The sequence below is a fragment of the Notothenia coriiceps genome, unplaced genomic scaffold (genome assembly GCF_000735185.1).
Source record: "Notothenia coriiceps isolate Sejong01 unplaced genomic scaffold, NC01 NC01_scaffold00023520, whole genome shotgun sequence".
Classification (NCBI taxonomy): domain Eukaryota; kingdom Metazoa; phylum Chordata; class Actinopteri; order Perciformes; family Nototheniidae; genus Notothenia; species Notothenia coriiceps.
The window spans coordinates 14,827-26,769 of NW_011356221.1; the positions used below are offsets into that span (position 1 = coordinate 14,827).

General features: G+C 44.2%; 1 protein-coding gene across 1 annotated transcript in view; it reads right to left on the reverse strand.

Annotated features, from left to right (window-relative positions):
- Positions 1–1,313: 1,313 nt before the first annotated feature.
- Positions 1,314–11,943, reverse strand: part of LOC104954548 (H(+)/Cl(-) exchange transporter 3-like) — a 39,460-nt gene continuing 28,830 nt past the window's right edge. The window contains 11 exon segments of the mRNA XM_010781671.1: positions 1,314–3,030; positions 6,112–6,187; positions 7,110–7,326; positions 7,801–8,199; positions 8,275–8,461; positions 8,732–9,024; positions 9,728–9,980; positions 10,554–10,633; positions 10,886–10,916; positions 10,918–11,060; positions 11,063–11,087. Coding sequence (XP_010779973.1) covers positions 2,863–3,030; positions 6,112–6,187; positions 7,110–7,326; positions 7,801–8,199; positions 8,275–8,461; positions 8,732–9,024; positions 9,728–9,980; positions 10,554–10,633; positions 10,886–10,916; positions 10,918–11,060; positions 11,063–11,087 — 1,872 coding nt within the window. The 3' untranslated portion in view covers positions 1,314–2,862.

Below are 11,943 nucleotides of genomic sequence, written 5' to 3' on the forward strand. Positions count from 1 at the left end.
CAATACCACACACCCCATTTTCTTTCTCTCTTGACCTAATCTCTCGTCTTTTCTTCTTTGCCTCGACATTATATCGGTAGACTGTCTTCCCGGACAAGTATTATTACGAAAGGTTACATTGACCGATAAGAAATATTAGTATGAGTCTCAGGTTATCTCTGTCTCTACAACTTCAATAATTTAGTTCCAAAAATAATAATAAATTGTCCGTCCCCACCCTTGGAAAAAGGAAAGGTTAAATAATGTGTAGGAGGCCTTCCTGGCATGTTTAATAACTTGCGTTTTGTTGGGGGAAAAAACGAACCGGGGGGGATTTTTTTGATTTTAGTGTCGGTTAAGGTAAACCGGAAAGAAGTACAACACGCTTCTTTCGATGGAGACATCTAGGTCTATAGAATGGAATGAGCGCGTACGTGGCGGTGCGTGGTCAGGTACCAACACCGTCTTTCCTCTACCTGTGTTCTACACACGTTTTACACTAAATCATAGGATAGGTCCGTCACCGCAAAGATGCCCACGTGCCCCCACCGTCCGACGGTGGAGTCTTTGTACGGAACGGTGGGGGTCGACGGTGCCGGGTAAACCGGCTCGAAACAAAACCCTTTCCTCTCTCTCACACGAGTAGCCTGTAACTACTCTCTTTCACGCACTCTCACAGGCTACGTTCACCTTAACGGCTCGTGTTCTCGCTCGGATACATTGGGGGGAGGGGTGGGGACCGCGCTCGAACCTTATATACTCAACCCCCACGCTAAAGTAAACTTGCCCTCCTGTCCGCGTTTTGCTCTTCGTAAGCCTATGTCTCATCCCCTGTCTTCCTCTACTCAAACGCCAGCTCCATACGACCATCCCCCCCCCCCCCGAAAAAACATGGGGGGGGGCGGGGGCGCGGTTTTTTTCGGTATGTTATTTACCGAATCGGCTCTGGTGGTACTTTTTACTACAATTTCATTCGTTTTTATTTTCAGGACGGTTGAGCAGCGCCTCATTTAACGTGTCTGTCGTCAATCATTCTAACTAAAGTCATCGGTGAACAGACCTCTCTCAACGCTTCCTGATCTTTGCCCAAAACTTCTTCGCACAACCACGTCCCGCCAGTTCACTAGCACGAAGAGTTATCTTGTAGGACTGCCCCAGCAACTAAACTCTAATGGAAACGCAGCATAAAGTGAGCCTGGCCTACCAAGGCCTAACTATACCGTACTAAGCCGTGCGAGGACCTGCAGTGGAAATGCGCCATTATGTAAACGGTGAAGAATTCAGAGTGAAGCAGAGCTGTGGAGAAACAAAAAAAGCACAACGACCACCACCTGTGCAACTTCAATATTTTTGTTCCTTTTAATTTAAAACAAAATGTAATCTTTACACATTTTGTTTTAAATGTACAATCAAACAATCAATGTAATCATACATAAAATTCTTCATAATAATGCACAACTCTATCGACACTACCCATAAATTAAAAAAAAGGAGAAAAACATCGAGATCAGTATGAAATACAATGTTAGGCACCACCACTGGTTAACAAAGACGATGCTCTGCTGCCTGTCACAAGAACACAGGATGAACCCGACCTTCCTCACACTCTCTCACACACACAGTACTGCCACCACTACAGGTAAAGTGCTGCCGTTTGTCCCCGCTTCACCACCGTCTCTCCATCTCCCTTCATCGTTTATAAAAGGATCACAATATGTTCTGAGGACAAAGAGGGGAAGGTTGGTGGGGGTAGCAGGTGGGTTTTTAGGGATCATGTATGGGTGTGAAAGCCATACAAAAACAACCTTTGCCAGGCACTTGGCAGATGTTGCGAGATCGGACAAGATTTAGCACAACCTGCTGTAACGAAAAGCAGCGTGCAGGTGGAGCCGTTTCTGTGATTTGCAGTAAATTACATTACTTATTTTGAGTTAAAGACTCCATTCCTGTCTTTGGAAACAGCGGTTAAACTCTTTTTTATATTATTATGATTCCAAAAAGTGTGTGTTTTTGACTTACGGTAACAAAATAACAATTAAAAACATTACGGTGGGTTATTTTTTACAACAATTGGGCTTTTTTACTAATCAAATACATATTAGTGGTTTAGTGACATTTGATTTCCTTTTGTCCTTTAAGCCTCACACTGAACGGCAGCGACAAACACACACTTACATTCTCGCACACACACACAGCTGGATCAGTAAAGAAAACACACTCATGAAGGTCTTTTTCTCCACGTTTATCCTTCTGAAATTGAACATTTTGTTCTTGAAATACAGTCCCCACACACACACACACACACACACACACACACATTTTGACTTACGTTCACCCGGGGGAAGCAGCCATGCACAACGCCACGTTTGGGGGTGAGGAGCAGGTGCTGGAATGTAGTGGCGGTAAAACACACACACATTCTCACACACACATTTAAATCACAGGTTAACAATGTATTTCTCTGCAGGACGGAAATGTGTGGTGTGTGTGCAAGGGGGGGTTCTATTCATAGAAGCCTGGAGGCGTCGAGGTTTCTCATCGCGTCCCTCAGCGGCGGTTCATTCTGACCTTTGACCCCCGGCCAGGCGACAGGACGGGTGAGGCACGTGGGGGGTGCAGACGGGTGTGTGTGTTACAGGTGAAGAGAGAGCATGCAGGTGTGAGGTGTCTGCAAGTGCAAAAGTGTTGCGATGTGTGTGTAGAAAGTGCATTCCGTGTGTGCGTGTGTGTGTTTGCCTTCAGCAGCCGCTATGATAACAACAAAGTCTTTTATCACGTTTCCTCTCCCTCTCATGGCCTGCAAGTCTCTGTGGAGGGCACGCTCCGTCCGCCAGGTTCTACAAAGCTGGAAACTAAACATGGAAACAAAACGGGGTCCGAATGTCAGCGATTGGAGCCGTCCAGGAGGTACACTTCCTCCTCGCTGTCGTCGCCCCCCCGGCCGTCCTGGAAGGAGCCGATCAGTTGAACATGATGGACCCGGGATCTTGGTCTGCCATTTGAGCCATGTGACGCAGGATATCTTTTTTTGTGATAATACCAAGAAGCCGCCTGCAGAGGGAGACAAAGGGAAGGAGGAAGAAGTTTAGAGAAGTGAGGAGGAGGTTTGGAGTGAAGGAGAGAAAACAACATCATGCTTTTGTTGGCGAGGAACTCTTCAATCAGGGAGTTTTTTTAATGGCTCTTATGGTTAATGATCACATTCATTTTGTGGACGTTGATTAGCAAGCCAACAAAAACATGAGTCCCTGAGGAGATAAAAGTCAGCAGGAGGACAGGAAGTGAGGAACCAGGTCTGAAACAGCACCCGACTGTCAGAGAGCAGGGTGCTGTTTCAGACGCTGCCGCCACTGTTTTATGTCATCGCTCCTAAAAGCTGGTGAGAAGGAACAACTGGATCCTACAAGGAGACAGGAAGTAGAACAGGAAGTGGAGAGTAGGAGAAGAGGGGGCATGTCACAGGAGTCAGAAATCATTTAGACGATGTGGAGGTGAGATTACGTCCCACTTAGAATTATATCGGCTGTTACTAGCAGAAATGAAAAAAATTGAAAACTTAAAAGTACATTTTACACATTATTTTTTTCTGTAGACCCTATTTCATTGTCATTTTTACATTAATGATGGTATTCTATCCCAATTCTATGTTAATTCTATGTATATGAAAGGAGCTTTATTAAGACTTATTTTCTAGTTAAAATGCATGTAGGACTGGTAGAGACTGCCCTGGTGGGACGATCAACATTTCCATAGTGACGTGAGCAACTTCTGACTCCTGTGACAGATCCTTCTTCTCCCTCTACGTGAGAGTAGATTAACCTGATGGACCCAACTATAATGAGACCGGGTCTGACTCAGTAAGACGTTTCTAAATATTCAGTTAGTGAAGGTTAGGTTTCTGCTGATTTAGGAACACATTGCAGGTTAGGGTTAACCTAATAAGGCTCTGATTCTCCAGCTGTTTAAACGTGACTGAAGTGGAAAGAGGGAGAACAAGCTCAGGTTTGTTTTAGTATGGACTCAGAGAATTTATGTATTACTCACATTAGCTTCATTTGAACTCTATAAGTGTAAACAAAATGAGTGAAAGGAAAAGTTTGAGAAGACCTGTGGAGGGTCAGAGCTCCTGAGCAGCAGTGACAGATGCTGTCTAGCTCGTATAAAAGCATAGAAATAAACAATAACAGATGTAGAAGCTCGGGATACCTGGAACAGACTGTATAAAGGGTTCCGGGGGGGNTTATGTATTACTCACATTAGCTTCATTTGAACTCTATAAGTGTAAACAAAATGAGTGAATGGGGGGGGACAGCCAGCCGTGTCCAGAGACGTCTTTATAAGTGGAACTCTGACATGTAAGCTACTTTGATTGGTTGATAAATTGTTTGTTTTCAGCCTGTCTGTTTATATCATTTTAAGTTAGTATCTTTTGGTTTAGGACTTACACAACAAGACATTTAAAGACCTCTACTTGTATTTTAAGCATTAAGCATGAACACTTTTCACTCAAAAAACTGCAGTTACCTATCATTTAAAGAATTATTGAATTGCAGCCTTACTGAAGTTAAACATGGACACACTTTGGCTCCTTAATTCATTATTAATATAAGCATTGTGAGCTGTAGGTCAATATGTATACAATAATTCCTTGATAATGTGTGTGCTAAATATGCTCTCAGTACTCAAAAGAGCATCCATTTTGTTTATAAGACACATTGAGTCTCCTGCCCACGGACACAGCTGGCTAAGAGGAAACATTGGCAGGCTAAAGAACAGGATTAGTAATGACTTCACCAAGGTCTTTTTATCACCACACGCTAACTACAGCTCTACCGGCACCAATCAACACACTGCACTACAGAATGAGGGGAAACCTACCCCCCTCTCCCTCCCTGCTGATAACACACACCACCCACTAAGGATATTGAAACAGAGTCCTAGCTACTCGCCAAGTGGTTGTTACGGTCTGATGTCTTCGCTCTGTGGAGACCCAGGGAAACGGTGGGGTCGAGAGGGAGGGGTTTAAAACAGAAGAAAAAAGCACACGTTAATGAGGGTAGAATATCGAGGGTGGGTGTATTGTTAGAGTAATTGTTGTGAGAGGGAGGTGGGAAACACTTAACAGGCATCATGGTTACATGACTGCACACATGCTGAGAAACTGTAGAGCATGTGCTCCAAATCAAACCATCAGCTGCTATGTAGTGACTGCAGAGGAGCAATGAGATGAACATCTTATCAAGGTGCGAGCATGACACAACGCGAAGCAGCGCCACAGGGGGCAGACGCAGGGATGCACAGCTGCATTCTGGGAATCTACCGACCCTTTCAGACATGGAGGCAGGTACTGCTGGCTTCTGCTAAGCTAGGTTTTGATATAGATTGGGGAGCGAGTCGAAGAGTTTGGGTTTATTAAATCTCACAAATGTTCGCATTGTAGAGGAATATCTACGAACACACATTTTTCCCTTTTTTCTAACATTAAAAGTAATTAACAATATATTAAAGTGGCTTAAAAGTAAAGCATCAAAGATCTTTTTTGACCTTGACGTAGTTGAAATTTAAAGTTTGGACGAAGGCACTCATTTAAAATCCCCTGAGTTAAGCCTAAGAATCTTTAAGGACATGTTACAAGGTCCTACCTGGTAAGGGAGTGCTTTAATACTTTGATGGTAGAATCACTTTTAACATGAACACGTTAAATATCCAGCATATTCCCGTAATGGATCACACGTCTGAAAGGGGCTCTATAGAGGGATGTAGATGACAGTTCCCAAAGAGGTCCGACATTACAGGACCCAGAAAAAAAAGAACTTATTTGACGTCAAAACTCATAACAAGCCGCCACAGGCGATGAAGATGAAGATGGTGTTTCTACAGATGTTTCTCCAGGATGAGGCGTTGGAGGAAACTCCACACCAAACTGTACCCACAAACAAACACAGTGCCAACAGTGAGTACAAGAAGAACAAGAGGAGGAGGAGGAGGAGGAGGAAGGCTCAATGCTTAGCCGGGAACGGTCAACATTCTTTCACACCAAGTTTCATGCAGCCCTCGTAAGAGGCGGAGCCTAAGAGACAGGTGCGAAGAGTGTGTAAGGGGTCACATGTGTAAAGGGGTGGGGCTAGTCACCAGGGGCTCCGTGTTCTGCTTGAGCTCCTCCAGATGCTCTAATATATTCTTCTTTGTGATGATGCCCAAAACATTCCTGAAACACACACCCGTTACTCGGTAAACTGCCCAAAAACAACATAAACAACAACAAATACATCCAAAACAAAAAAAAACAGAAGAGAGACAGAGAGAGAACAGACAGCAGCAGCAGCACAACTTACATACCAGGGTGTAACTTAAAATAATAAACAGATAACTCAAGTAGGAATTAAGATTTAACAACTTAAATGACACAAACAAACAAGTTATGATGGAAAGTGTCTGTAGTGGGTGTCACATCATTATAATAAACATGTAGTCTATTGTAAGTCCATCTAATGTATGCTGTCTACTGTATACTTCCTACAGCAACACATTTGTATTAATGCATTTTTAAATAGTCCCCAATTAAAGTCCCCAATTAAAACACAGTGCTGTTTAAGAAAACAAATACAAAAAAAAACAATATAATGTTTGACCTACTTTCATGAGATTTGTAAACATGAACTACACATATAGAACAATGCCAGCCGTATCCTTTAAAATATGAGATGTTAATGAAAAAAACAAACACTGCTGCACAGCTCCTCTCACAGCAAACTGAGAGAAGAGATCTGTAAATCGAGGAATATTAAACACAATGCTTCTTGTTATTCATACATCACACCAGCAGGGGGCTCTCTCTCTTCAGAACACACACAAAGGGCCTTTATTGACTGCTTCCCGACATGATACCTGTTATGCAGCTGTAGTTAGTTTCCTCAGCAGGAGAACATCTGTTATTGCTCAGTGGGGGGTAAAGGAGGTGCAGCACAGCGTTAGGCCATGCAGATTACAGGGAGGGTCCCAGATTTCAGAGCCCATTTAACACCGGCAGTGTTTACATGTTGACTTCAGACGGGCGAGTCAAACAGAACCAGGAAGGAGGACGCAAGAAGAACACATCCTTCCTCCACAATATTTCATTTCCTACTTACCCGTTGTGAGTGACCAGGCACTGGCGCAGGCCCAGCTTCCTGAAGATGTCCACCACGATCTCCATGGGGGTGTGGTCGGTGACGGTGAAGGGGCTCATGTCCAGGATGGAGCGCAGCTTGAGGGGCCGCGGGCTGTCGGCCGGCAGGGTGGGGGCGTGCTGCGTGAAGTAAACCCTGGAGTTCAGCATGATGCCCTCCTGCTTACGACGAGCGTTTTCTGTGGAGAAAGGAACAGGAAGTTATTACACATTCAGAACCATTTTGAGTTCAGCTTCTTACTTAAACTTCCTTTTGGAATAATGGGTTATTGCATCTAATTACCACAAAAGAAACATAATGATCACAACTTCCATTGAATTACGTGTTGTATTCAAATTAAATGGCATTATGTGCTAGGGCTGTGCAATTAATCGTATTTTAATCTTGATTACGATTTTGGCTTGCAACGACTACGAAAACAACGTAATCGAAATAAAACGATTAGTATTTTTATTTAAAAAAAAAAAAATTATACTTAAAGTTCAGGGTAACCAATTTTGGGTGATGATATAGTCTACATGCTTTATAAACAGTCAAAACAGTAACAATTGATTTGAAGACAACACAAAGATTTCAAACAGAACCATCCGTGTACTCTCTTTCTGTTCTGACACTTCCACTGAAATGAGAGTCAAAGAGAGAGTTTGCTTACCTATAGCGATGGTGATGTCCCTGCGCAGAGCGAAGCCCACCAGCCTCTGGGACTCCTTGGACACGATGACAGGGAAACCGTTATAGCTGGTCTCATTGATGGTGCTCTGCAGCTCCTCCACCGTCAGGTCGTCCTGCGTCAGCACGGCGAGCGGGGGGTCGCTGCGCCGCGGCCGCATCACGTCACTGGCCAGCGTCACGTGGGTGAACTCCTCCTTGGCGTCCAAGAAGGGGTAACCGTTCAGACGGATGTGCGCCTCGTAGATTCCCTGGCGACCAAACGCGTCGCCCACCCACTTGCTGGTCATGACAGCGGCCATGAGGGGGACGATGTACTCCAACCCCCCCGTCAGCTCGAACACGATGACCACCAGAGAGACGGTCATACGGGTCACACCGCCTGGAGAGATAGAAGGGTAACAAAATAACATCCAGACACAAACTTGCACTATCACGCAGTTTTCCGCTGACTCACCCAGACATGCGGCGGCCCCCACCATGGCGTAGAGCCCCGGCGTGATGCAGTCGGCCCCCACCTCGCACCACTCTTTGAAAAGGAACCAGTCGTGGTGATAATACGCCAGCTGCTCCACGGCGATGCCAACGATCCGCCCTGCGATCGCCCCGATGGCCATGCTGGGGATGAACAGCCCCGACGGTACCTGAGGGGGGGGGACAGGAAGTGGGTTTAGGGTTAGGTAAAAATTACACAGTATGAAGTTGACTTTTGATTCTGTTCTGGTTTTATGTTTCAGTACTTGTAAGCAACTGACTGAAAGAATATTGCTTTTATTTGACTATTTTTAGGGTTATTGTTTTTTTATTTGTTGTTATTTTTAGGTATAATAAATAATTTACTTCTTTGCTTTACTGTACTTCTTTGCTGTACTGTACTTCTTTCCTTACGTGCTATCAACACCTCAAGGGCTCACCTTGAGTCCAAAGGTGAATATGGTCATGATGATCTTGAAGACGAGGGCCAGGCAGAGCTGCCAAATGGCGGCGTAGACCCCGGGCCCCGCGGGGCGGTTGGGGTTGTCGTTGAACGCCTTGCTGCCGTTCATCTGGCTGCGGTACTGGCAGAGCTGCGAGGACTCCAGCGGGCCGCAGTCTGTGAACAGCTCCTTTATCAACTCGCTGGTGTTCTGACGCGTGTACGGGTTGGGGAAAGCAAACACAGCGGTGACGGCCGTTACCAAGATCACCTCCAACACCGGGTACTTTCCTGAAGAGAGGGGAGATGCAACATGTCAGGATGCAGGAGTCTTAAAGCATGACAGCTGTACTTTTTCAAATATTCGTTTAACAAAGACTCGAGCCCCCTTTCCGAGCCTCAAGGATCCTTCTTCTGCCACCAACACCATCACCTTATTTTAATGTTTAGTAGATTTTTTTTTGTTTTTTTGATACAACTGATGTTTTAATGGACTGAAGAACAATCCACTCTGCACTTTTATAAAGACTGTTATTTAGTCACTTTATGATGCAAATTCGCTATTTTTGTGTGCATGAATTGTATGTTGTGCTGTGTATGGTGAGTGAAATGTTATCTTATTTACCGGTGCCAAAGACACGTTTCCATCATATGTAAATGTAATGGAAAATAAAGTATTCTGAATCTGAATGTCGTTCGATTTTATTCAAGAGATAGCACTTTACTGCCAATATTTCCAACACTCGACAACCAAAACAACCTACATTGATAAATCACTGCAGGTAAGAGGAAGATATTTTTCAATAATAAGGTGAACTGTCTCTTTATTGTTTTTAAATAGCTGCTTGCGAGAGAATTTAGTCATTCATCTCTCTACTCCGACGATAAAGCTGTCATCGTGAACCTTTTCATCTCCCAGACAGCCCATCATATCAAGCATCTACCTCCACCTGGCTGACATATCCACATTTTAAATTTAAGACAGACTACTTGCCGAAGCGCGTGGACTTGCGCCGCCGGCACCAGGCGATGTTGGCCCGGATGAAGAAGGCTCCCCAGAGGCCTCCGAACACCCCCAGCAGGATGAAGGGGATGAGCTCGAACAGGTACCAGGGAGTGTGGTACTCCACGTAGAACAGCACCAGACGACTGTTCCCAAACGGGTTGATGGAGCGCAGGACGAAGGCAGCCACCAGGGCGGCGAAGAAGGAACGCCACAACGTCTTGAGAGGGAAGTAGTAGCTCACCTGGAGGAAGGCGTTTCATTGTATTCATTATTCTGTCTTTAACACCGAGCATTGGGATTTTAAGCTTGAAAGAAAAGCTTAAAGGTCCCCTATTATACTGTTTTTCATTACTTTATTATAGGGCTCCAAACACATCATGCATTGCAGCATCCCATAATCCCCTCTGTTTCAGCCCTGTTTCAAAAGTGCTGATTCTCTGTCTGTTACTTTAGATGAAAGTAAGGAGCCCCTCCCCACGCCCCTCTGAGAGATATTTGGTTAAAAAGAACACAATGGTGCTCTAGGAGGAGATTCAGGTGATAAGGTGGGGGGGGGTTACCTTGGTTGCTGATTTGCTAATGGTTAAACAAGCCAAACAATCGTTATGACATCATAAAGTTGCCAAAATCTGATCAGCTCATTTTCAGACAGGTTTTTATATAAATGGATCAGGACAAAAAGAGAGGGGGTCATTTTTCCTGAAACTTTCAGAATCTCTTCACACAGAGGGGACACATGGTTATGTAGAAAATACATGAAAAGTGGATTTTGCATAATAGGTAACCTTCAACAGGCGCTCCTTGTGTGTTTTACCTCCTCCAAGCTGAAGAGCACTCCTCCAATCGGGGCTCCAAAAGCAACAGACACCCCGGCGCCGACGCAGCAGAGAGAACCTGGGAAACAAAACAAACGCACCCTCAGCTGATCTGAAAAACACACAAGTCATATTATTCATGATAACAGAACACAACTCGGGCTTAATGCTTCTTAGGTAAACATCAAGCCGTCTTTGGCTCTTTTTCTGCTGTAACAATGTAAAATGTCCCCTCTGTGGACTAAATAAAGTTATTCTGATACTTAAAGGCCATCAAAGCATGACTGAAACATAACTAAAAACAAACGAGTTATATGTCTTGTCCCTCAACCTCTCGTTTCTTTGCCCTCGTTCTTGCTGTAACTTGGGGAAGAGGTAGGAGAAGATGTTCCCGCAGCAGCAGGCCACGTGCACCAGCGGTCCTTCCCCAGGCTGAGCCCCGACGCCAGCCAGCACCAGAGTGACGGTCTTTATCAACAGGGTCCACTTTCCCAGGTAGCCCCGATAATAAACCCACTGAGGAATATCTTTATCTGGGGAGAGAGAGTTTATGGATTTTTTCCATAATATATTTCTCCCATGAAAAGCTTTGTGACATGAAGGCCTGTGTTAACCTCCTATAGATGTGACTGTAATGAACAAGTACACTTGGATCAATACAGAACATTAAGAGAAGGAAATAAGCAATTCATTACCTATCAACAATAATCAAGATGACTTTTTTTTGCTTAGGCTGGCTTTCTCTACCTCCCAATTCGTTCCCTTTATTCTCCTTTTGTCACCATCTTTTAAGTCATTTTTCACTACACAATGCAATTGGTATATATAATTATAAACTAATATATATTGGGATATACAATTCAATTCCAGCTCTTCATTGTTCTCATAGCAACAAACAAATTAAAGTTGAAAAGCTCAGAAGGGGGCTTGTGAACCATAGCTTTTTCACAGTGCCGGTCAAACCTCCCTGCCTCCCCACGAATTAAACAATTTGACGCCACATATCAAAACATAAATAGGGAACGCATACGAATGAAAACATAACATTACATTGCGTTTAGACCAAGTAAAAGAGGCCCCGTATCACAAGGCTTTCTTTATAATGTGCCACTTACAGTTTCTTAAGTCCTGATGCAAAATTGATCAGATGTGAGAAAATGAGAGCCGAGGGGATAAAACCGGAATCGTCGATAATACTGCAGAAATCCTACAAAAGCATAACCCCATCGCTCTGAAACAGAGAGAAGGAACAGACAAAAAGAGACCCAGCTGCTGAACCCTCATTTAGCTGGATACAACTTCAGGCTATGAGCTACATCATTTGACAAATTGAATAACTGTCAAAAAAATCTGCTTGGATGTGGAGTTCCCTTATGAGACGTCAATGCA